We start from the raw sequence: 25,941 nt of genomic DNA on the forward strand, positions 1-25,941 counted from the left end.
TAATGGTTTGTTAACTGATACCAACAATGCAAACAGTTTGTATCTTTAATTACACTGTCTAATAGTATGTGATGGAATTTATGAACTTGATATCCCTCTGATCATCGTTATGTGTGGTTGTATTTATTGACTGCCTGCATTTTGACATTTCTCTCTGACTTTCTGTTTATGTCACGATGAGGGGCTGGAGCATTTTCCAACTCATTTTCCAAGTGGCAGGACCCTGGACAGGTTGCTAGAGTCTATCATAAGTCTAAACTATGTCGACTTCCACGTTACGCCCACCTTTAGGATATTTGGAATCTCCACGTCAGGACTGTGTGAGGAGACAGAGCACGTGGAGGAAACAAACGCAGGGAGACGCTTCCACACCAGTTTAGTCACAGAGAGAATTTTGAATAGCTTATCACCGATCGATTATGCACCACAATAAAATAACAGAAACAGAAAGATGAGACTGTGCACTATAAACAATGAGGTGTAGAGCTAAAGTAAAAGTGTCTCTTGCTTTTATAATATTTATTTCCATCCTGGCACAATAGTGAGGAACTAACCTGCCACACTTATTGACATCCATTCACACATTTAGACGGATGCTGTGTCACTGTCTTGCCATCTGCTCTGGGCAGAGATGCCACAAATAGAGAAGAATAAGTAGTAAGAAGTTATTTCTTGTTTGCATTGATCCGTAAATGGGATTTACCATGTTGTTATAGTTGAAAAAAATCATGACTGTATGGTTAGTGCTTTCAAAATGTATAAAACGTAACAAATGGAAGTAAAAAAAATCCTGATAACATATTGATTATATACAATATAATAACATAGAGAGCAGGTAATAGTCTAATGCTGTGAGTCTTTGTCACTAAAACAAAACAGTGTTCACAAAAAAAGTCGTGCAAAATTGTTGATGTCTTGATTTCTTCATCATCTAATTCCATGCGCAGGTTTACAGATGGAGCATAGTCTGTAGTGTGATTTATACCCATATAGAAAAACAAGTTTCCACATAAGGAACAGATCACCAGATGGCAGGAAGCACTCGCCAGTTCTGACTGGTGCTGGTTGCCTCGTGCTCTGTGGTGGGCTGAGCCATTGCAATAGGAAAAAGGTGAGAGGGCGCATGAAAGTGCCAAGCATGTGTGACCCCAGAAACAACCCCAGCTGCATCCTCCTCCACTCACACGTTCATGTGGGATGAATGTTGTACATGAACAAAATTAGTCAAAATCATACATGCTGCTGTAACACAGGAATTTCCCAGTTATGGATCAGCAAAGTCCATCCATCCATCCATCCCGCTCTCCCTGCCTCCATCGCTCCATCCATCTAAAGCATTTTCACTTTCAAATAGATCCTATAGAAATGATTTGAAGCAGATCTAATATGGAGCTACGTTTGGGGCAGCTACTGCAAAGGCTTGATCGCCTCTGGTTATGAGCACAGTTTTAAGCACATCCAGGAGCAGCTGACTTCAGCCCTCTAACTGGAGAGCTAAGCCTGGCTCCCAACATTTGAAAAACCCACCAACACAACATATTATAGAATGAAGAAGAAATTTACAAACATCCCAATTCACAGTGAAAGAAAAGGAACTGACATTAATTATATGGTAGGTGGCCCAATCTGTGTGTAATCATTAGGCCATGAATAAGTTGATACATAGACGTTGTGAGTACAATAGAACAAAGAACAGTATACTCCCACAGGATAAGACAGTCTGCAGTCATCCTCCCTCCCTGACACGCGCAGGGCAATTTCCACAGTAACAGTAGTTTGAACCACGTCACTGGTACAGATCCAGAGAGGATAAGAGAGGCAGATAATGAGGGATAGTTTCCCACCAGGCAACAGATAATAGCAGCACTGCCCACGCTCCATTATTTTACATTTGAGTGCTTCTCGCACGTGAGGAAAGACGTAGCTGACGGAAACTGTAGATTTGGGACTTGGGTAGTGACTGAAGAAAGAAAAACGACAGATAAGGTGATTTAAGGAATTAAATATATTGCTGGATGTTTTGATGACACTGACATTAATTGATTGATTGTTTATAGGAAAATACAGTATAACAAACCTCCAGTATATTAACAATAGGGAATGTACAGTATAATATACCTTAAGTACATTAATTATAGAGAAAATACAGTTTAACAAAATATTAATTACAGGGAAAATACAGTATACCATATAACCAGTACATTAACAATCAGGAACAGTTCAACACAGAGCTGCTGAAGTCTGTTTGATGTGTTAATACAGGTGAGAATATTCAATAAATCTGTGTTTGTATTGAAGGTGAAACACTCAGTGACGTCCACTCTTTGTGTAGGGGGCCCTTCTGCCCCATTCAACAAGACACCTCAGTGCTTTTGTTTCTGTTTTGTTCATAATTGCCAGCCTAATAAAGGCTTTTAACACTTTTCACACATCATCAAATTTCCATCCCACATTCAATCAGCCGGAAGTGATTCAGTCCCTTCCTCCTGGCTGTGAGAACGGGGCAATCACCCTCACACTGACAGAGCTGTGGAAAAAAGGCCTGAATTAGCTTTTTTCACTGCATTTTTTGCATGTAGGACAGTGATACATGCTGTGCTCCATTATATTTAAGCAGGCATCTGGGTAACTTGCATGACGGGGATTCCATTTATAGGCCCCAGAGCCCATGCAGGCTGCCTATGTCTGTGAACCTGCTCCCCCTCACATGCAGTTTGTCTGACGCGTGGGCGGGTGTCAGTGCTCCTATATGAGAACTCACTCTGCCGCAAACGTGACGTACGCCGCAGATGGCGTTCTCACTTCCTCAGAAGTTATTCTAGCTGTTGCTCATCGCCACCAAACGGCAGTGAGCCAGTGAGAAAATGCACGTGCCAGGTTAGTTTTTCATGCCCAGGTGACAGCATTAGACTATGCAAAGAGGATTATGGAAGTATGAAGCCCAGAATTTACACAGCAGCAAATTACAGCGTAAACACAAACATTAGGGGGTGTTAAACTACTTAGGAGATTAGAAGAACTTTATCTTTACATTTCTGTAGTTTACTACCACCACTCCTGAGCCTGTAAAGTCATACATCTTCACACAAGACATTACTCCAAAGTGATTTTAAAAGGTTATTATATTTGTGATACTTGTTCCCGGTCATTCTTGTAATATCAATCCATTTACATCACATTTCCAGCAAGACCTCGATTCACATATGGTTGATCTGGGGGTCAGGTGACAGGATGTTCCTGATCCTTTTACAGCTCTAGGCAGAAACTAGATATTAGCAGGCTACAAGCACCGTCGCATTACTGGCAACGATGTTTGGCCACTTTTACAAATTAAGTGGATAAGGTGCATTAATGCCATTAAGATTAAATACCATCTCTTCAGCAATAGAATTGAGCTAATTTATTGGCCCATGATAAATATTTATTAGAGATTCTATTAGCAGTCAGTAAAAAAAGCTGGAACATGTCACGGATATAGTCCAACAAAGACAACCTGACTAGGTATTATGACTCAGGTTCAAACCATGGAGAGAATGACATTTTTTGCTAAATCTGCAGTTTAAAAAGGTTTTGCAGTAAAGAGAAAAATGGATTCAGTATGAGTCAGACCGTGACAATTACTGATTCATCAACGTATGAACGGACAAGCAGCAGTTTTCTAAAGAACTAAAACACCAGGTACATTTACCTCATTCACTCCTCTTTCTTCAAACACAAGCCTAGCAGAACACCTCCGTGTCTTTAATATTCATTATGTCTTTCCTCCATCAATAAATCTCCTCCTCTCAGTCCCTCACCAGTCGGAAGTGATTCAGTCCTTCCATCTTTCTACTTGTTGGCTTGGGCGGAAGACGAGCATGGTGCTGAATCTGATGCCAAAAATGGCCCTGACAATTTGAGCAGATCTACCTGCGCGTCATTTTCAAATAATTAGTGTTTGTAAATGAGTAGGGATGAAAATGTTAAACTCCATTTTGTCTGAAATGCCCATATTTCCTCCACAGCCTGTGAACGCAAGATCCCATAATAGTTCTTGGAGCCCAATCTGCCTCCATCTGTGAGCACACTCCCTCCCACATGCAATTTGATTGTGATGTGTAAGTGGGTGTCGTTATTCCTCCGGCACAAGCAGCATTTTTTTCAAATCAAACGTGACATATGCTGCAGATGACGTCGGCTCTTTCAGTAGGAGCAGTCTCACAATTGCCCACCATACACAGTTCCTGTGCCAAATAAAATGTGCGTCATTCAGGTAGTTTTCAGAGCATGATGACCAATACTCCTTCAGGATTATGTCCAAGCTTTTAATATTTACATTCTCACTTTTTCCTTTTTCTTTCAGTCAAAACCCTTCAGATTGTGAGGCCTATGCCAGACAATCATCTTTAAAATACCACATCCAGTTTTCATAAGCTTCTATGTCCTTGGGCCCCTCAACTGAACTCCTCTGGGGTCCCGCTAAACATCACATCAATTTAGATCTTCTGCCATGTCTTTGAACCCTTTCACCACCAGCCTTGTCTGGTCTCCATATAAGGATTTCCTATACAGCTAATGGAATAACTGCTGCTAAATGATTAAACATCTTTTTCATTGTTCACACAAACAAAAATTGTCATTTCTTTTCAAGCATCTCTCTGTAAGCTTCTCTTGCTTAAAATAATTTGTCAAATGAAAAACCAAACGACAGGGGTTATGGTTAGAATATTGTATTTCAATTATGTGCCTAATTGGTGACTTACTTTATTAGTGTGGAGTATCAATAAGTATTTTTTTTATCTCCTTTTGTTAGTGCTTTCTCTTTACTGTGGTCTACCTTACCTTGATAATTGATTGAATGCATGTTACTCACGTGGAACAGTGCGTGCAAGGAACATGCATCATGTGTGAGGAATGAATTGAATTAATGAATTTGTCATTGCCAGAAATGTCATTCTGGTCAGGTATATTAAGACAATCCCACAATTTCTGCTCCTCTGGGGAATAAACAGGAAGCAGCCTCACATCTTTTTGTCTTTTTTTTTTTACACTGTTTACATTCCATTCATATGTTTCCATATTTATTATCCATACACTTAAGTATTGCATGTTACTAATTACTTACTGATGCCTATACTATTGTAAAACAACACATTCCCCCATTGTGGGACTAGTAAATGATCATCTGATCAAGTCTCATTTATTATGGTTACTTTTGTTAAGTTGTGTATTTTAACTTATTATTGCCTCTGCCGAGTGTGTATTTCACTATTCTCTTTTTGATCCTAGGCCGGGCGTTACACAGTAAACTTCACTACAGTGGGACTAATAAAGAACTAATCTTATACTCAACAAATGTTATAGTTCTTTTAAATAATTTTGTACCATTCACGACACACCCTTAAGAGACAACATCTTGTAAACATTACAATCCAAGATTTACATATAAACCTTCAACAGAAAACCTGGGAGTAAAGTACATAATCATCAACTGGCTTAAGCACTGATAATACAGTATACCAGCAGCCCAGTCAAGTAAAGACAGACTTGCTACAACAATAATCCCCATAAAACTAAGCATATATCGCCCTCTGCTGGTAACCAACAGACAAGTCCTGGGTATGACTGCTGAGCAAACTGAATAAATGGATTGAAAGTTTCCTGTTGAATACAGGCGATGAATAAAGAGATGATTACTTACAACTGACTTTAACACTGCTAATTTGTAAATTAAACAGTTGTAAAGAAAAACAAGTAATACAACAATTCAGTCAATTTATTTTTCTAATAAACAAACATACAACACAACAAACAAAGCTCAGTCCCCATGTTTAAACTGTACTTTACAAAATGCAATGGAAAGAAACTAGAGCACAGGACTAATTCTTCAGGAAGGGAAGGAATCGCAAAAACCTTTCCTCCTTTCGCTCCACAAAAAGTGCAAATATTTTATGCAGAGTAATCGCAGAAGTAATCTAATGAAATCCATTTTGTATTGAGTTATTGAATTAAAGGAAAACATATGTGGTTGACGGCTTGAATATCAGGTGAATTAATTGGTGGCAAAAGGCAGTTCCATGGAGGAACGGTGCAGATTTGATGGAGTTGGTAGTAAAAATCTAGAGATCGGTAGTGACCACAGGAGTGACTCCATGAATGAGCAATGTTGGGCCGAGGTCTCGACTCAACAGTTCCACCTGGTGCAGGTAGGCACGGTAACGGTTTATGTCTGCAGGTGGGCGAGGCAAATACAGGAAACGCACAGCAGGTTTAGGGGCTCCGTGTCGGAGAATTAGATTGTTGACGGCACAGATGTATTCATCCGTGAGCTGAGCAGCATTATTGGGGAACATTTCATTGCCATCTTCCTTTTGAGCTCTTTCTTCTTGCTCCATCTTCTCCTCACTCTGCGCAGACTCTGCCAGATTCCCTTTCTCCCGCTCTCCTTGTCTCTGCCAGTGAAGCGCTACCACCTCGTCCCAAGCCACCATCTGCACGTGAGCTGAGATTCTTAGCTTCTTAAGCATCACCCTGAGCTTCGTCTCCTCCTCTACCTGCAGACTGCAACCAGCCTCCACGCACAGGAAGAGGCGGAGTCTTGCCTGGTTCCAGGCACGAGTCTCTTGCAGAACGCAGGCCAGCTGCAGGAGGAACAGTGAGCAGATGTCAACGTAGCCATGGCTGTCTGGTTGAAGCAGATTCAGAGGCCACACATCGACGAAGGGCCCCATCATGCTTTGGTGGCCTGCAATCTTTCTTCCAGAACCCAAGACCTCCTCCCGGTTGAACTGATCAAAGTAACGAGCCAGTGTCACATTCTTCCCCATTTTAACAGCGTCGGCAATCACCGACACGTATTCCTCTTCCTGAAAATCTTTGGTTTGCTCCACGCCCCGCACACTGGGGAAGAAAGGGGACCGCTGCTCCCTGGGGTCTTTGGTTAGACAGACAGTATCCAAACCGTAGCCTGTAGACAGAATAATTTTACCTTGGAGGTTGTCTTGTGGGGTGCAGTCATCATAGAAACCCAGGATAATGGTGTTTGGCCGCATTCCACCTTGACACAGACATAAGTATCAAATTTGCATCTTTGATAATAACTGTAAGGCTTCTTCGTGTGATACATTATCAAAATTCTATCGAAATCAACATTGTACAGCAATAAGGTAAACCTGCCTACCAAATCCTGTAATGAAAAGCAGGTTCTGAACTCCGTGTCGGACAGAGTCAGCTAGGGTGAGGTTGACAAATGCCTTGATGTTTAGATGATCTACTAGAGACAGCCAGGATTCATAACAGCTTTGCAATGGATCAGAGGGCAGCCCGTCTGCAGAGAGAAAAGACAATCATCTCATTCCCTCAAGGGCAACATGTGTTTGTTGTGACAAGCAGGTGTGTGTGCGTGTGTGTGTGTGTGTGTGTGTGGCCCCGCTCAGACCTTGTATTAAAATAAAACAAAAACAAACAAATCAACATATGGACACAGAAGCATAAAAATATGTTTGAATGATTGTAAAACTGTGGCGGGTTAGAAGACATTAGATGAGTAGGCCGTCCTTCATATTTGGATGCATTTGTGGTCACACAGAAAAGAGTGTGACCACATGTCCCGTACCACCTGTGAATGTGGTTTGAGTGTTCAGATCACAGGATGCATTTGGGTGCATTCAGACCTGTTTTACCAATTTGTGATCAGATTACTCAGGACAGATGTTAATACCAGGTCTGAATTATTTCAAATTGTGCGTGTGTGTGACACTTTAACCAGACTATGAAAACTAAAAAATAAGTCATTGAAATTGATACCTCAGTCCTACATTGTTCATATTTAGAGTTACTACCACCTTTAAAAAAAAAAAAAAAAAAAAAGTCAATAGTAAAACCTACAGAACTACTACAATTCTAAAAATATAAATTTTGGAATCAAATGATGTATATTTGCTTCTTACCTAGTAAACCCAGCTTCACATGTCCCAATACATAGAGGCCACTCTTCTTCAAGTCATTAATGAAAGTAATGAGACCCGTACAGCTGCGAGGGTTCGCCACCATCAGCAGGACCTGGGGCCTCCAGAACTTCACGTGGTCTTTACGTACATCCAACATCAACAGGTACTTACGCACCTGAGCCAATCAAAGATGAGAAAGAGAGAAGTGCTGTTGAAGTAGATAATGGAAACTCTAATTAATATTGTTGATGCAGGACAGATGGTTGGTTTGTGACTTTGGACCTGGTGGAAGATGAGAGCCTGGCTGATGTATCCCCAGTTGCTGATGGGGCCAAAGTAGTGGATCAGCATCAAGAGCAGCAGCATAAAGGCAATGCTGGCAAAGGCATAAATGGCACTGATCAGAAACATCATGACCAAGCAGCCAAGGATGCCCAGTGTGCAGGTGTGCCAGGTAAAACAGCGGAATGAGGGTCTAAATCAAAAGAAAAGAGAATGACTGAGTAGGACAATAACCTCTGATCATGTTTTTGAAAATGAAATCCAGAACCGGAAGCTTAGTTCACAACAATATCCTACACTTTACCTGAAGTTTGGTGCAGAAGCCCATTCAAGAGCCAAACAGGCCAGGTTCACAGCAGCATAGACCAACAGGAAGAAGATGGTTACAATACCAGCTATGGTGTTCAATTTACCTGCAAACAGCACCACCTAGTGGCAGAAATAAAGAACATAATTTGCCTTACACTAAATTCAAAGCATCAGTAAAGAAATAGACAGATATGCCACAATGCCAACCTAAATGTTGTTGTTGTGAATTCAGCTTTATTTCATAAATGTGAAAAATGTCTCATCAATAGTTTTGAATAACTTGTTTGTTTTAGTATTTTTTTCCTATTTTGTATATTTACTCTGGATATTTTTGATCTGATTGTATTTGATATAATACCAGTTTTATAAAATACACGATTACTAAAATGATTGATAGCTGCAGCTCTTCACTTACAAATGTTCAGCCAATACAAAGTAGATCAGAGGACCAAAATCTGGTATCTACTTAGATGGTCCACTTTCTAAAGCTTAAAGCTCTGAATATATAATAGAATTTTTAAGAGCTTGTATAAAACCCTGAATGAAATAATTCTGACCTGGCATCACTAATATTTCTTAATGCATAATGGTACAAATTAATTATTACATTATATTTAAATGGTGACTAATTAATTTCACAAGCCAAACTTTTACAACTGGGTCATCAATCAAACAAATGATAAGAGCTACATAAAACAGGAAGTGGTTCCAGATGAGGGCAAGGGAAGTGACATCAGTGTAATAATCTCACCTGTACCAGCAACCAGGAGACAAGCACCGAGGCCCAGGGGTTCCCACTCCGAGATGTTTTCCTGGCCAGAGCCAGAACACCACCTGTACAGATATACAACATTAACAAAATCACAAAAGTCACCCGGTCTGTTATTGCTCATCATCAAATAAACGGCTGAGTCATCCTGTCTTAAGCAAAACCCACAATGAGGGAATTTTTCTTCTGAGAAATCAACACTGCGAGCCATCTGCTGTCAAACGATACTTTCTAAGCTAACATACAGTAGAAAAATGAGACATGATGAAATTAATAACAAGGGTCAGTTTGTCACATTTTAGATGGAAGCCTCTTCAACAGATGGCTGATGATTAAAAAGAGTGACTCAGCTTCGTAGAAGACCAGCTGGAGTTGGATTCGCTGTCATGTACACTGGATCAACCATTTAGTCCTGATCATAACCTGAACAAGCAAGATTAAAATGTAATGCCTCTCACTACAGAAAGGGGCGGAATAATTTCACTTGTCAAAACTACACCTGGCATTCTACTGTTTGAGGAATTTTGACTTCCAAACAAATCCAAGCGCAAAGGTTTTTCCTGCATGCACAGAAACAGCGCGAGGACAAGAGCCGAAGCTGGAACACAAAGCTTGAGCACAAGGAGAGCAAACCTAAGCACAAGTAGGGGCCATTTGAGTTTGAGCGTAGGGTTTTGTGTGAAGCATTTCAAAATCTGAATGTGAAATCTGCAAGTCCTGCTTTCAATCTTAAAGACTGCACTCTTAAATAAAGATTAGAAAAACAACCATTAGACAGCTGGCATTCCGAATATTGTGCAGCTAGACACATGAGCAAGAGTCTCACCAAACAGGTTGTCTTTGGACAATGCATAAAGGATCCTGGAAGCTCCAATCAGATTACTCATGGCAGCAGATATAGTGGAGGAGTAAACACCGACTGTCACCATGGGCGGCCATACATTGATGTCTCCCAGGAAACTGTAGTCTTTTTGGAGCAGGCGACTACGAATGGCAGAAAAAAATAATAAAAGATTCTGAAGATTATCGTGTGTGTGTGTTAATAACAAATTTATTTTAAATAAATATTGATTGTGATCACATTCAAGGTACTTGAACCATTGAGCATAATCTCAAACATCAACTACAATCATCCATCTCTTAAAAAAGTATATTGCAAATATTTAGTTAACACGAAGGTAAATTTAATTACAGATCAGTCTCTGATGCACATTATCAGACACTATTGCACCAATAGAAAGCTTTGAGTTACATTTGATCTTATTTGTGCTCATTCAATTCAAGTATCTTTGACAATGTGTGACTTACCGGTCACAGGACCAAGCAGCCAGAAGACTCAGCACATTGTATGTGATGAAAGTTATAAGGACAGCTGCAAGGGTTCCTCTTGGGATAGAATAGCTGGGGTTTTTCAAGTCACCTGCAAATCACATGACAGGAACGCATCTTTAGTTTTGGCCTCTATACTACCACCATCCCAGCACTAGCACTCAGTTCACTTTGGTGGAAAAGGACTATAGGAGGGTAGATCAGCTGATTGGAAGAGGAGGTACAGATACCAACACAGGCTTTGCTGAATTAAAGAAAAGTTGCAGTCTATTGCAGATATTAACACTCTTACCCGACATGTTGGAGCCTGCCATTATTCCAGTGCAACCATTGAACATGACAGCAAACACTGTGGTAAAACTCATCATGGCACCGGTGGTGTAGTCCACTGTATAATTGGCTGGAGGGAGTGACAGGAGACTTGATCATTTATACATGTCAGAGTTCAGCTGTGCAAATAGGAAGCTACGGCACATTAGATAACAGATGAATGTTGTGAACCAACTAACCCGGGCTGATATTGCATATTTTTTATAAATGTCCAACATTGTTGTAAAATATGCAGCCATTACTTTTGAAACAATAACAGCAACATATTCAACACTTACGCAAGAGGTTACTCTGCAAGGTGTGGAGTTGGAATCCAGTAAAATTGGCTATTGTCAGGCTGGTGCTGTTAACAGAGGTATCAGGCAAAATCACTCCAACAGGCCCAACGATGAAGAAACTGATGAAAATGGACACAAGGACTGTTGTGACTATGATGAAAATTATAAAGGCAGCCTTGGCATAGATGTGGGCTCCCACCTGTGATGACAAACACAATGCATTGAGGTATTAGTGGCAAATATGTAAATATACTTATGACAAAAATGTATCTGCATTTACAAAGATTGAGTATAATGAAAATAATGACAGCTCACCAAGCAGACAAGGAAACACAAAAAGAGCAGGCCAGTGCCATAAAGCACAGACCACAAGTATCCTGAAGGCAGCACCTGATGTGGCCCTGCAGAAGCTGCAGCACCCTCTGAGGGAGGACAAGAAACCAGGGTTATCTAATACATCAATATACTTACATGCCTGACTGTCTCACTACGTCTGATGGACCTCACCTTCTGGGATGCCAAAGACCGACATGATAGCCTCAACCAGACCCAAAACATAGAGAGCACTGCCACACACGTTGGCAAAGAAAAACATGATCCCGATGCTGCCACCAAACTCTGGACCCAGGGCTCGGCTTATCATGTCTGGGGAGCCAAGTTTAGGAGTTTCCCCAGAATCCAGATTCATAAATGTGGAAAAAAAGACTGGACGCCACATCTCACTTAATAAATGGACGAAGATCAACCCCAAGCCAGATTCACAGATATACACACAAGTGAGGCTTTTAAGATTCAGGCAAAGTCTCAACAAAGGATACAGTAGGCACCTCCAGCATCTAAAGCCCCATTGGTGGAGATGGCACACACAGAGAGCACAGTCATGGTGATAATGAAGTAGGCCACCAGGAACATGGCAATAGACTGATAGAGCCCTGCTTGTCCCACAACAAATCCTGTAAGCAGAGGGAGGAAATCTTACATTTATAATGCGATTTATGCATTTAGTACATGTTTTTATAATTTGTAATGAAGCATGTAGCTTTACCATTGTTTAGAAAAGAGTCTGGATTTATTTTTAACTCTAATTGATGATTTAATAAATGTATAACTTCAGTCATTTCGCGAAGAAATAGTTAAAGTATTTGCTTACAACTTTTAGAAATCACATTTGTATCTTATCCAATCAGCTGCAACCATTAGTTGAATGACTAATCATAACCTCCGCTCTAAGAAAGCTAATTTTTTACAAAAACTACAGAAGATATTTGATATTTGATTCACTTCTCAGATATGAATCATGGATCTAGAAAACAAATCATGCATTCATAGAGGATTGATATTTATGAGTGTGTGCAATTTAGCGTAGATCCAATTAAAAATCTGGATCTCGTGAATTTAAATGTGATTTAAACAGAACATCTTCGGGTTGTCAATGTGAGCCGGGATTTTAAGAGTTAACAGATTAAATGATGAACTTATACAGGAAACAACATGCGCATTAAGCTTTAGATGCAGCTCTAAATTCACTGGCTCACCTTTGGCACTACATGAATTGAGTTAATAGCAAACTCTTGTATCTGCTTTGTTTACCTGAGGTAAATTAAGCGAAAGGTTTTTTTTTTAAACTGGACTTAGATTTTTTTTATTCCCGTTAAAATGTTTTGAAGTAGTCGCCTCCTCGTTCTCACCTATTCGCAGAAACACGACGACGCTGAACATGGACAGCAGAGTCGGTGTGACCACTCCGAACAGCACACCGAGCTTTCGGGCGGGCTTCTCCCCGGACCCTCTGCCGTCCCTGCCCACCTTGGCTCTGCCGTGTTTGGAGACGTCTGTCGGCTCATGGCCACTGGCGGTGAGTCGGTAATGTAGCAGGGGAGCCTTCTCTGACATGGCGGCTTTAACGGTGACGCTTCCAGCTAAAACTCTTTCAGCTAGTGGCTACTGTCTGGGAGCTACGGTGCTCAAGCTAGCGTTAGCTTCCCGAGCTACCGCCATTCACCTCCGTCCGACTCACCTGTACAGCTGATGACGTTTAATGAGCTGCAAAATGACGCCACTTCCTGCAATTGGCTGGTGTCGTCACTCACTACTTGATTAGTATCCGCCTCAAGCTAAAAGCCCACCTGTTAGCATTAGCATAACAACAGCACATGCTGAAACCTAACAGGCTAGCAATAAAAGAAGCAAAGAGCTAGCTCACCTTGAATCAAAACACTGTTCTATCTAACTTATCACCCAACACACTAAATAGGTGTGATTACATAATTGGTGTAACACATAATTGTTTATTGCATATTACATCATAAAGGTTTTTGTCATAATAAACAACATTGATATTGATATAGGGTTGCACACGTATTTTTTACATGCAGACATTCACAAAGAAACTATGGTGGATTTGCTGAATCGGAAAAATATACATAGGAACATATACATATATATACAGCAAATCATCACGTTTAAAATAAAAATATAAACAGTTCTATAAGTGCAATAAGGGCAAAAACCAACAGCTTATTAAATTCATACCAGTAGAGTATAGCATTATTTCCCAGTCTTCATTATTCTTAAGTATTAAGTGTTGTTGATAAGTATGATGTGATGTTTTTTCTTTATGTATATTAATTGAAGTGCAATGAAGCAATGTAACCACATTGTATCACTAATTTTATAAGGAGTAAAACAACTCTTTCGTGAAAACATGAACTAAAAATACCAAGAGACTTTCTTTGTTCTGGCCATGTGATAATCCATAAGATTGCTCTCTTAACATTGAACAATCATTTGGATTTCAATACATTTGCAAACAGTGCAGACAAGGGAAAGCTGCCTCCAAGCTACATGTAAAAAGAAAAGCTACTTGCCTTTCAGCAGATTGTAGGCTTGTATTGGTCGTATATGCCTAAAATTCTATTCAACACATCCTTAGCTTTATATAGAATGATACAACAATACCTCCCTCAGATAAGTCCACAATGCTCATCATCGCAGATACATTTCTGCTTTTTGCCCTTAAAATGTGAGTCTGTCAATAACAAGATTTAATAGTATCAGGGTGAGGAGGAAGTCCAGATCAATCCTGCTGTTTTGCGCTGGTGGAATTTATTGACTTGGGGCTCCCAAGTTTAATCCATCCCATCATTTGTGAAGAATAATGGGTCCACCAAAGTTGTTAGTGTGTCACTTGTGAGTGCATCTGTCTTCCAGATTAATCATGAGCTTCTCCAGTTTGCCTGAGATCAGCTGGTTGTATCTCAGGAGGACTGTGCTCAGACTCTGCGACCTCTGAGGAACACAAGACAATGATGGAGTCACCACTGGCCCCTGTTGGTCCAAAAAGAAATCAGAACGATGAAGAATGTTTTAAAATGAACAGACAGAGTGTGGTCAAAATTGTGAAAAGGTGGCTTGACATCAAATCATAACCATAAAAAGTTCAAACTTTAATGCTGTAAAAACTAATTTTTGACAATAGAAAGCAATCAATCAATACAATTTTATTTGTATAGCCTATATTCACAAATCACATCCTCTGCCCTTAACCCTCAACAAAAGTAAGGAAAAACAAAAAAAAAATGTAGAAACCTCAGAGAGAGCAACGTGAGGGATCCCTCGGCTATGACAGACAAAAGTACATAGATGCCACGTGATCCGCAAAATAAGTTTTCAAATTGGAGGTTATTATGTAAAACATTGATTGCAGGACATCCATCTTGCCCATGTAAGACTTTTGGGAATACTGTCTCACTGGGAAAGTATGCGTTGCTATCTTTTTCTTGTCCTGAGGAAGGAAGTGTCGAGGTCAAACAACATAACATCATCAGTCCCATGGCACAGATATTCCAGTGCCATAGTTTATGAGGAATCAGGACAATACTGACTCAGGAAACTGACAATACCTCTGAATCAAATAAAAAACAGTTTTCAGTCACTTTGCACAACATTTTCCTCAACCGCAATGTTTGTTGTAATTTGTTTGAGTGTTAGTGACAATAACATATACAGAACAGTTAGCTTTGATTTGGTCTGACACCTAAACGTTTCATTGATCCTGAAATGTTATTTTAATCTTGTCATGTACTGTACATTTATTTTTTGACCTGTAAATCACCACATCCATGCTTAATAAGAACGCTTTTCTCTTGTCTGCTGATTATGACCATGACAGCTTCTTACACTCAGCTGAAGGTTTGTGAGAATGACCAGGTAGTTGTTGATGTTGTTCTCCAATCTCTGCAGCAGTGAATTGCCACATCCTGGCTGACTCAGGGCCCTCATGACCTTCACACCTTCAATAAGAAGCCTCAAGGATGCAATGATGTCTCCTCTCCTCTCCTGGTACTGCAGTAACACATGCACAGAAAAAGACGACAAAACAGTTTTCAGAGCAAATAATTAAAACAAGAGTAACCACTAGAATCAATAGTAAACATGTAATAAATCCACTATGGTAGAGGATTTTGGATGCAAACATGTGCTAACGTACTGATTTGTTTTCCCAAGATGCTACATGAAGCTCCGTGCAGGGCAGCTGAACCGGTGTGGGAAGGGTCATGATGGCATTGCAGTCACTCTGCCAAGGAGGAGACATGGAAAAGAGGTGACAGTCGCCAGACAAGCGGGTGAGAGACCGACTGATGGGAGACTTCAGGTAACAACAGATAAACAGAACAATACATCAGCCCAGCAGGGCGGAAGAGCCACAGAGGACCGTTGGAAAAGCGTATCTGTCAACTGTAAAAAAGAAAAGAAAAACTCACCAGTGCTCTCTCCATTTCTGCCACAATATTCAAAACCCTTCTGGCGGTTCGATTACACACAAAGTCTATGGGTTTAGTATCAGCATCCCACACCTCAGAGGCTACCATACAGAGCAGCAGGAGTCCTGCACCAACACAGAAACACACGTTGAAGTAGTGGCACCACCTGCAAGCTTATTTAGTTTATAGCACTAATGTCTTCATGAGTAAAACCTCGATTAGTTTAGGCTCACTACTCACTGCTTAAAGCCATGCCCTGCTCAGCCTCTCCCGATGAGTCCACATTTGTTCCATCAAGAGATTTGCCAGGTGGAAAAATGCGTTGGTCCACTGTAGTGTAGGTGCAGTGTGTCCTTTTCGTGTTCGCTTTTGATTTCCCACCTTCTCATTCAGTGCTGGGAAGTGCGAGTGTTATCTGGCCTGAGAGCAGGATGCGCTCCAACTTCCCTGCTGCGCAGCATAACAAAACTATATAGGCTGAGAATGGCATTTCATTGGTATTAGCCCGGATGATTTTGCTTCTCGTCTGGCCAGAGTTGGCTTTCGGAACGTTACGGGGACAGCGTGCTTGCTGACTAAAAGGTTAATGATTTATTATTGTGAAAGACTCAATTTGCTCAGCTGAAACAAAATCCAGTCACTAGCTGGAGGGTATTTACTTTTTGTCAAGGTTTGCCCTGGCCAATAGTGGTTGCATGGGTTAATATAACTCACAAAACTGATGTCAGAGGGAGCCACCCGGCCCACACAACATGTGGGTGTGTGTGTGGCAGGGCTGTGCTTGTGGTGACTAATGCACGTATACAAGTGTATGTGTAATTTGTTTTAGACACTCACAAACCTGTCCTGAAGGTTGTTGGCAAGCTAGATTGTTTCACTTTTTGTTTTTATAAAATCTTAATCTTAACAATAGTTCCATCCTGGATATTTATTTTGGAACCTTTTGTTTTAATAATTAGACTCAAATTTTGAGCAAGCTGTATTGTCTATTTGTCTGGTATAATCCATTAGTGTAATAGCCTTACTGCTTTACCTTATACTATTTATCAACCAGGAGGAGAAGTGAGGATCCATACCCGGATACATGAAATCATCCACGAGGGTGTAATGCCAGGGGGCCGCAGCTGGAGGACGTGGTGACGCACCAATTCAATTGGCATGAGGGGGGGGTTTCAAAGACAAGGAAAAGAGAAAACATAGGGGAATGCAGCATCCATCATCATTTAAGACACACGTGCTCACCTCCATCCCCCAGCCTGGACATGACTGAGCCGCTGCTCTCCTCAATTTGCGCCAAAGCTGTTTACGTGTGCCATGCATGATCAAGACGCATGGCGCCCAATAATAGACCTTAAAGGGTGTGAGTGTGTGTGTCTGTCACATTCAAGGAGAGGGAGAGAAGGGGAGAGATGCAGAGAAACGAGGAGAGCATGAACACTAAACACGTGTTCTGTTTTCTTCCCTCAAAGCCTGCACCTATCTCTGCAGACAATCCCGACCGCCGGTAATTAAGACGAATGCGCGCCGCGGCTCCGCAGATAATGACCGGAGCGCCTGGATTTCTGCACACAAGGAGAAAACTGCGGGCCATGGCACTGACACCATACCCGCATTGCATCACGGACACGACACCCGGTACCCCGCTGTTTCCCTCCCACTTCATCTGGAGCCGATGAGGAGACCGTAGCTTCTCATCTTAGAGTTTCTTCGACTCACAGCCCCATGCAGCTGCGGCAGCTCCCGGTCTCCAACGCTGCCTGCTCCGCTGTGCGCAGCTCCGGAGGCGCGACGCCGGTAATCACGCGCCGTGTTGACAACTTTGGCGCGGTGCTATATGGATTGCGCACCAGCAACAGGCCAGTCTCTGGGATCTACTGAGATTTTCTCTCCCGTAAAGTGAAGTGTTATCTCCGGGAGTCTTCCGTAGCCTGATCACATCATCGTTCAAGAGTGCGAAGCAACCTGTAGCTGCGTGCATCTTTATGTCTGGCATTATCCCGCGAAGGCGCAATGAAGGGACACAGCTGACGGTTTTGAATCTGCAGCCCGAGGAAAAGAGAGGAAATAGAAGATCAGGAAAGTAACCCCAGTGGGAAACGTAAGTATTCTGCGACCTGACAGGATGGTTCACTGTCTCTTTTCTCTATATGAAGTGCCAAATCCATGCGTATCTCCAGAACTTTGTCCAGACCAAGCTCAAGGGCAAACATTAATTGAAGGTCTGATTGGGTTGAGGTTTATTTTGCTTATTATTTTGCTTATTTCCCATAATGTCGAAGTATTTTCTAATGACTTACAATTGAGAAACTTGCCACACAAAACAGGTGGTTGTACATCTTAGGACTCATCAAGGACTCAAGGTCCTTGTAGTTGGCTTATGTGTATAAAGGTATTGTAAAATAGATGTGTGATGAAATGCACACATTTATGTCGATGTCAGATTAAATCATTTGATTATTTATTACTTTTAGGCCCATTATAAAAAGAACTTTCCCAATGATAGAACATTATTGTCTTAAATTATACTCCCCTAATCCAAACCCCTTATAATCACATATTAAGGTCTGGCAAATACATGTGATAATTTTCTCATGCTTTCTTATCCTGCGGACAATGAGCCTTCATAAGACAAACAAACAAATGATCTTTCTCCTCACTGTCCTAACAGGCACATGGAGACATGTTATTTTTCCTCTTGCATGCTGGTACCACACTGACCTCCATACAGATGTGGATGGTGTATGTGAATCCTGTGGAGATGGAGAGATGTGGGTCAGTGGGCTGGTGCTTGGGGCTGCAGAGCACCCAGTTCCTTTGCTGCCGGGGCCACGATACCTCTGTCTGTCTCTCTGTGGCTGCCAGCTATACCTATTCAAATGAAGGTGCACTGTGACATTTTTATTTGGCCCTTACAGGAGAGCGATATGATGTGAGGACAGGTTGTTTCCCCTAGGTGTATATGAACCTGTGGTGCATAATTAATGACCTCTGTGATGGAAAGTGTGTGTTTGCTCCTGCAGTGGTCCCAGAGGTCCCCGTTCACTCTGGTGCCTGGGGTCCAGCACTTTGAACTGGTTGCTGACAGCCAATCAGCTTTGGTCTGTCACAGGACTGTTTTATCTATGAGCCAGTCATGGCGTTGTCTCCTAGAGGAATTGAGTGTTTTATCTGTAAAAGATCAGTTAGTTTGATATTCAAATTTGCTCTGGCCTGTGACCAGTTAAATCCTTCAATGTGATAACATCAGTTTGAATTCATTAGTGACCCACTGTTTAGGTACAGTTCCATAACAGTGCAATAAATCAATCGTTTTGGCCTAAGCAAATCCTGAACACCTGAAAATTTAAACAATCTGAATTTTCCATCCAACTGAAGGTCCATTGGTGGACATGACGGATGTTTGGCTCCTGAAGAAGCAGCAGCGAATCCTTGGAATAGAGTTATCTTTCAGGTGTGAGGCTCACTTGGCAATGCATCTTTCAGTGAAACAGATTTCACTGCCAGTGGATAGCACATCCAAAAAGCCTTTAGTGAAGGCCCAGAGAGGTGAACACACAGTTAAAAGGTATTATTTGAGGAAAGGAAATTATCTGAAAGTGCAACAAACCTTGATGTCGCAACTTTAAAAATAACATTCATTGTCTTAAACTACTTTTTGACATGCAATGAACTCTGTACACTCTCCTGAATTTTCCAGAGGGGCTGTGTATGAGAACGTTTTTCCTGCCAGCCCCCAAGTAAAGAATCTTAAAAAATTGCAGAATGAGACCCTGTGAGAATACAGTAGGAAAATATCTGGAAAATTCACAGTGAACGAGTGGGCATGTCGATTAAGTTTGTAACACACGATGAGCATGAGAGCAGAAGAATACAAATATCTCAGGATGAAATATGCACGTAGATGATGTCGAAGATTATATCAACTTGGAAATACAACTGGATTCAAGAGCTGTTTTGCAGATGAGGGCCAACGCCAGTGTTGATGTGTTGCAAACAAAATGAATGTGAATTACGCAGCGGAATTTGTACATCATGTCTTGCCTCCTGCTGCTCTACCCAGACGCCAACCTTCATCTGAACGCACCAGAGATTTTCCCTGTTGTTGTGACTGTGTCTGACTCAGACAATCCCCTGCTGCGTTCTTCATATGTGAAAGACAAAGCCCGGATCGTGTCTGCAACCAATTATCCAGACATTTTGTGGAGTCCATGTCTGAAAACAGCGTTAGTGAGGTGTTGGACCAGTGAGATGTCCTCTAGATGTTGTCTTCTGCATGGGAGAGGCAAAGAAATTTGTGAAGGTAAAATAGGGGACCTTTGAAGCCTTTACATTTTCTTTAGCTATCCCTCAGCCAAACAGTTCATCACTCAAAAATCACTTATATTTTCCCCTCAAGGCCAGGGTGCGTATTGCCTTCACGCTGGAAAGAATCACAGTGTCACTGTCATTCTTGTTCAGTTTGCATAATTAGGTAAATTCAAGGAGTAAAGGAAGAAAACATTTGTACATTTAGAGGGGTATTGCATATTTTACACTTGAAGTTTAGTCTATTTGTCATGGGGGTGTGTATCCTACATAACCTGTGTCAACAGTTGCATGAACTCCGACTGGAATCTACTTATCCTGTAAAAATAAGTAGTAATGAGCCATTGAATCCACACAATCCAGGCATCTCAACTTCCACTCTCCAGAAATGAAGCTCAGATACCCTTGATATGAACGCTGCCATTTTGCACAATGGCGATCAGGGAATGGAGTCGCTGTAGCAAGGTCATACACTCGTCCAATCACTAGTCAGTCTCAGCTTTCAGTCCAGCTTTTTAACCCTTGTTTTTATAGCAACAAAAAATGAATTAAAGCCTAGTTTACCAGAAAAAGAAATTCCTAGAATGACAGAAACCATCTTTGGGAAAAATGTATCTGATGCACACTCAATTTGTTGTTTGGTCCATGTCCAATCCATTAACATGGAGCAGGTGGGATTTCTGACCTAAACTGCCATCAGCCACCAGGTGGTGATTGAGTTGATTTGACTTTACTTTTGGGAGCTGTAACGTTTAGACACAGACTGTGTAATTGTCATATATGTGCGGAATTATAGATCAATTCTCTTGTACTGTGTTAAAAATCTGAAAAACTTTAAATTAAATTAAATTAATTACAAATAATAATGATAAATATTGTAATATAAGAATAGATTTTGTCTGGACAGTCCTTTCTGCGTGTCTGCACAGGGAACATCAGCAGGTCCAGTACGACTCCAGAGAGACACAGCAGCTCAGTGATTGTGCAGGAGGGAGGCGGTGTTTTGTAGTCAAACTGCAGCAGAGCTGCTGTGAGAGCAACATCCAGCTGTACCTGCTCTCATCTTGCACACACACTCTCACAGAGGCAGCAGCATGCGCTTTGCATCACTCAGGAGAGCTCATGTTAAGGAACCTGTTACTCATGTGATGGCAGCCTGCAGCCATGCTGCATCCTCCTCCACGGATTAATTGGCGAGGCGAGTCTCACATCGGGCAACTTAAATGAGGATATTGCAGCAATGGTGAAGGACAAAGCAGAGAACCGGACGCTCCAGTATCAGCAAACTTTGGTGAGTTTGGTCGTGGATGAGGTTTTCAGTCATGTATGGGGCTGTCATGGATTCCTGCCCGGCCGTAGGATGGAGCTGCAGCTGCTGCTTGCTCAACTGTGTCCTGTATGAGGACAGCAGGAGATTGTGTGTCTGTGCAGCTTGTTAAAGGATATATATAGATCAGTGTAGTGTTTAATGGCTGATTCTCCTGCTCCCTTATAGTTACTGCTATTGAGCATCCCTCCCACCCTTGATCCACAGGTGTTGCATCACTCTAAGCCTCCCATCCCTCATATTTAATTTAGATTTCAGATTTTAAACCATGTCAGATTAATTTGTTCAGCTTGAAAATAAAATGCATGTATCTGCCTATCTGCTGATCAAATTAAGTGGAGTCATTATTAAGACGTTAATATCCTCACCCTGCTTTCTGAGCTCTGTGTATTTTGCTCACGTCCTGTCTTCCTTATCTCCTCTATTTCTCTCGTAGATCTTGTTCCTCCTTATGCCTCCTCATGTATTCCTCTGTCATCCTCCCCTCAGCCCATCCTGTTTTCCAGAGCGGCCTTTACTGAACTTAAAGTGGATCGTTTCTGAACACACATGCTTTGTGCACCAGTTTTCCCCCACTCATGTCATTGCAGAAGTGACAGTGATATCCTGGGGTACTTCACACAGGGATATCTATAGTCAGATATGGACAGGCAGGCAGATAGGCAGGCAGACGGTCAGTCAATGGATTAAAGTGTCCTTCCACCATGATTTGTGTGTGTTTGTGTCTGCACTCTCATCCCCTGTCCTCCGTTCATGTCTTTTTGTGTCCAGGAAAACATGTAGGATGACATGCGCGGTCCGTCACTCAGCTGTGCACATGCAACCGTGTTGGGCCTGTGCGATACAGAGGTGTCTCTCTGCTCATAGTGGTGTGTGACAATCAATGCCGTGCTGTGTGTCTCAGTGTAAAGATCAATAGTAATGTAAAATGGCAGTCGGAGTCTCTGGGGATTGTAACTCCCTGTCTGCCTCCTCCCTCTCCTCTGATCCACTGACCAAAGCTCTCAGATCAATGGCTTTTTCATTCACTCCCTGTGTATCACAGTCCATTACCCAAAAATAGATGCAGTTGTGTATGTGTGTTGAAATGCACATGCAAGAATTAGCAGTGGCAGTGCGATTCATCAAACCCCCCCTCAGGTGAAACAGTACTCCCCTTTCAGAAAACTGAATGACATGAAAAGATTCAGCAGATATCAAACCACAACTTTCTAAAATGAGATAAATGATGGCTTGTGGGGGTTGCAGGTGCATTGCTACAGTCTAAAATTAGATTCCATTGTTGACAAAAAGATCCTCTGTGTTTTGTTTCCCATCAGTAAGATTCAGAGGCTTTTCAGTCAATCGTTTGCTGGGTATTCTTTTGGCAGCGCAGAAACATAGCAGGACCAAGCAGATGACACGGAGTTGATAGAGGAAAAAGTAGAGATCTGTCTGATACCTTCTCCAGGAAGGAGTAACGCAGAAATGATCGTCTCAGCTGTTAAAAATGCAGTGTCCCTCCAGTCTTTGTTCTTTTCTGGCAGCAAGCCTTTTACAGAATCAGCAGCTGATAGACCGTCTCGTTTACTGAGAAAATGGAACAGAAATAACCTGAAAATTTATGGCTGCTTGAGTTTTATAATCAGCTAGCATTGCTGTGAGAATCCATAAACTGAAATGTGGTTGGTATCATAAACGTATCAAACTTAACATCATAAAAGAGCTAACAACTGAATAATTGATATAATTACTTTGCAAATGAAATGATTACATTTCCTACTGTGGAAAATCTCCCCTAAAGAATACAATTCAACGTGCAGATGAGATCCATTCATGTATTGTGTAATGAATGTTTCAAACAGATCTATTGGAGATTTCATAGAAAGCATTTCACAGTGACCTCAGTGAAACAGGGAATAAACAAGCTATTTATAGCCATTGAGACTTTCATGGACAAAGGAGTGTGTATGAACTCAGGACTTAATTATCTCCAGCATGAGGTTATGTTTTCACCTGTCTGTCTGTTTGTTGGTTGTTTGGTTTGTTTGTAACCAGGATTATGCAAAAACAACCAAATAGATTTCCAAGAAACTTGGTGGAAGGATTTTATATGGGCCAGGGTAGAACCCATTCAAATTTGGTCTGTATCCAGATCAAAGGGCAGATGAGGAATGTTTTTTCCCTGAGAATACATGGAACTGGATGTAAGGATGGGGCAGGTAAAGCTTGGATAAGGAGTTTGTCATTGACTGAAAAAAAAAAAAGAGATCGAGGCTGACAGTGTTCGTGGTGACTTGGTGTCAAAGTGCTGCAGCCCTCCATCTGAAGCCTTTCAAAAGCTTTCAGAAGGTGTGGGAGGTCTGGATGTGTCACAGCGTTTGTGTGTGTGCACGTGTTTTCTCTTCTCAGAAGCGTGGGCAAGTTTGCTCCATGGGTCTTGAAAGTGCATTTACATTACTGGTGTGTGTATAATTTCTCATTCAAGTGATCTCAGACTTTTGAACCCCTCTGTATGTGCGTGTAGGAGGGTTTGTACCATACCCACACGTACGTATTGTATCTGCCTACGTGTTAATTGAATGTGTGGAAAGTCTCTGTTAGAGCAGATGTTAGACACAGCATGTTCATGTCCCTCCAGCAGCAGGAGGTTTGAGGGTTTTTTTCTGCCGCTGCTGCAGGGATCGAAGTCACCTGAAGAGGAAAAGCCGCCACCCAACATCTTCCCTCAGCCCACCTTCCACTCCCCCACCATTGGGCACTGCAGCACCGCAGAAACGATCCACAGCACACAACATGCTGCTGGTCTTTCTGGATGAATGCATCTGTGTGTTTTGTTTCTGAGCAACCTGCTGCACTGACGACTAAGACACACCACTGACAAGATCCAATTCTCACTCTTCTGCATCTGTTTCCATATGTCAGCGGTCGATAAATATTTAAAGTCACACCACCGCACCATTTTTATGTAAAGCACAGATACATAAAGTGGTGCAGGGCAAGACAAGGTGTTATATTCATGCAGTGAGATAGTATCTGCTGCTTTGCCCAATTCAAATTTCTCGTATCGATTATAGATTTGCCAGACAACTGAAAAATTGAAGGTAAAAAGACAAAATATCTGCATTTGATTCATTTCTAATTCTGCATTATGAACAAAAGCGGATGCATATTAGTATGTATGATAGAATCAGAGTTGTAAAGCAACATGGAGTGTGCTGTGCAGAATTCAGACAGATTGTCTCCTGAACAACAGTGAACAAGCACCCTGTCCACAGAAACTGGACTCAGCAATGTGAGATCTGCTGCCTCTCTCTTCTCTTTTCTATTGTTTGGTGTATCGTGCCACAGACCAGTTGGGATGGTAAATATGAGCATGCTGTTCGCAGTTTACTTCCACCATGCTTCAGGATTTCTGGAGCTTAAAATTAGACAATGTTATCGTTGCCTCTCGTTGGCATTTGGTGCAGCAGAACCTAGGCTTTAATTCATTGCCTCTACTCCAGGAAGAAAACTCCGATATTTGAATAGAAATTCAATAGCATACATATATATATATCTAGTATCTCAGCATCTTTTATTCCCTCTGTCACTGTTGCGCACACACACACACACACATAAAAGTGCTGTCTCTTCAGGGGGGTCTAGTTCCTCATTGTCAGCAATCTGTCCGTTCCCTGACACAGAGGCTGGCTCGAGTCCATTTCAGATCCTGTCACTTCCAAACACTGCTGTTACCTGCACACCACAGAACAGACCACTGCAGTGATGGCATACAGAAGAATTCTATCTCAATTCATTTGACTCTTAAAATAGACTCTGCTCTCTGTGATGTACAGGGTTCTTTCACAAACTACAGTTGCATTGGTCAAAATGGCAATACACATACATGTAGGGTACCAAATACTTCCAAATTAAATGTCAGTAAAAGCATCACTTTTGCACAGGTCTTCTTGAGAGCATCAAAGGTTTTCAGGTTTGTTTCGCTTTGTGTGTGTGCTTGTGTGTATGTGCACATGTAAGTTCTGAATCATGGAAAAGCTGAAGTGGGATGAGTCAAATTTGTCACTTTCTCCTCTAATTCAATGTTCAACCTTGGATTAGCCCAAATGCGTTAGTCCTTTTGTTATTTCCCCAGTCTCATCAACACACACACTGCATTCACTGCAATAATCACACTGCCACATTAGTACATCCATCATTCTCTCTGCATCAATCAGTCCCTTAACTCTCACACACTTCAGAAAAAGGGGGAGATTAAAATCATTTTATGAATATGCATTAATAAAAATCAGCAAGGATGAAAGTTTTGGATGTTCAAGCCTTCTTCATTATAGCGTCA

General features: G+C 41.6%; 3 protein-coding genes across 8 annotated transcripts in view; 1 reads left to right on the top strand and 2 right to left on the bottom strand.

The window, feature by feature from the left end:
• Window positions 1-5,740: 5,740 nt before the first annotated feature.
• On the bottom strand, window positions 5,741-13,298 carry LOC109638810 (solute carrier family 12 member 9-like). Of its 2 annotated transcripts, none has more exons than XM_069511762.1 (14): window positions 12,914-13,296; window positions 12,044-12,178; window positions 11,733-11,870; window positions 11,541-11,647; window positions 11,226-11,424; window positions 10,910-11,017; window positions 10,597-10,708; window positions 10,115-10,272; window positions 9,271-9,353; window positions 8,515-8,639; window positions 8,211-8,403; window positions 7,929-8,103; window positions 7,160-7,306; window positions 5,741-7,036 (listed from the first exon to the last, which is right to left on the bottom strand). In XM_069511762.1, exons 1-14 carry the CDS (start codon window positions 13,116-13,118, stop codon window positions 6,099-6,101), a joined length of 2,823 nt encoding a protein of 940 aa, XP_069367863.1. In that variant the 5' UTR covers window positions 13,119-13,296; the 3' UTR covers window positions 5,741-6,098. The 2 variants fall into 2 exon arrangements, with proteins under 2 accessions (XP_069367863.1, XP_069367864.1); XM_069511763.1 differs by having other exon boundaries at window positions 6,862-7,036; window positions 7,156-7,306; window positions 12,914-13,298.
• Window positions 13,299-13,493: 195 nt separating this feature from the next.
• Window positions 13,494-17,201, bottom strand: thpo (thrombopoietin). Its single transcript, XM_020104237.2, has 5 exons — window positions 16,229-17,201; window positions 15,989-16,113; window positions 15,715-15,801; window positions 15,405-15,569; window positions 13,494-14,552 (listed from the first exon to the last, which is right to left on the bottom strand). The coding sequence occupies exons 1-5, from the start codon at window positions 16,239-16,241 to the stop codon at window positions 14,409-14,411; spliced, it is 534 nt and encodes a 177-aa protein (XP_019959796.1). The 5' UTR covers window positions 16,242-17,201; the 3' UTR covers window positions 13,494-14,408.
• A 54-nt stretch (window positions 17,202-17,255) lies between these two features.
• Window positions 17,256-25,941, top strand: part of clcn2a (chloride channel, voltage-sensitive 2a) — a 35,208-nt gene continuing 26,522 nt past the window's right edge. For 2 of the 5 annotated variants that reach the window (XM_069511756.1, XM_069511759.1), the window contains exon 1: window positions 20,917-21,584. In XM_069511756.1, the coding sequence (XP_069367857.1) occupies window positions 21,534-21,584 (51 nt within the window). In that variant the 5' untranslated portion in view covers window positions 20,917-21,533. Of the gene's footprint in view, window positions 18,087-20,914; window positions 21,585-25,941 lie in introns of those variants that run through there. The other 3 variants (XM_069511760.1, XM_069511758.1, XM_069511755.1) reach the window with 3 other exon arrangements.

This window comes from Paralichthys olivaceus, chromosome 16 (assembly GCF_024713975.1).
Source record: "Paralichthys olivaceus isolate ysfri-2021 chromosome 16, ASM2471397v2, whole genome shotgun sequence".
Taxonomy (NCBI): Eukaryota; Metazoa; Chordata; class Actinopteri; order Pleuronectiformes; family Paralichthyidae; genus Paralichthys; species Paralichthys olivaceus.

What these genes read in the sequence shown, in the direction of transcription:
- LOC109638810 (XM_069511762.1), bottom strand. Translation starts at nt 13,118, where the DNA reads ATGTCAGAGAAGGCTCCCCTGCTACATTACCGACTCACCGCCAGTGGC. An exon ending in GGTCTTTGGCATCCCAGAAG is followed by an intron (nt 11,648 to 11,732) that starts GTGAGGTCCATC and finishes GTCCTCCCTCAG; the next exon opens with AGGGTGCTGCAGCTTCTGCA. An exon ending in GGCAGGCTCCAACATGTCGG is followed by an intron (nt 10,709 to 10,909) that starts GTAAGAGTGTTA and finishes TGTGATTTGCAG; the next exon opens with GTGACTTGAAAAACCCCAGC.
- thpo (XM_020104237.2), bottom strand. An exon ending in CATCTTGGGAAAACAAATCA is followed by an intron (nt 15,570 to 15,714) that starts GTACGTTAGCAC and finishes GTGTTACTGCAG; the next exon opens with TACCAGGAGAGGAGAGGAGA. An exon ending in TCACAAACCTTCAGCTGAGT is followed by an intron (nt 14,553 to 15,404) that starts GTAAGAAGCTGT and finishes TTGGACCAACAG; the next exon opens with GGGCCAGTGGTGACTCCATC.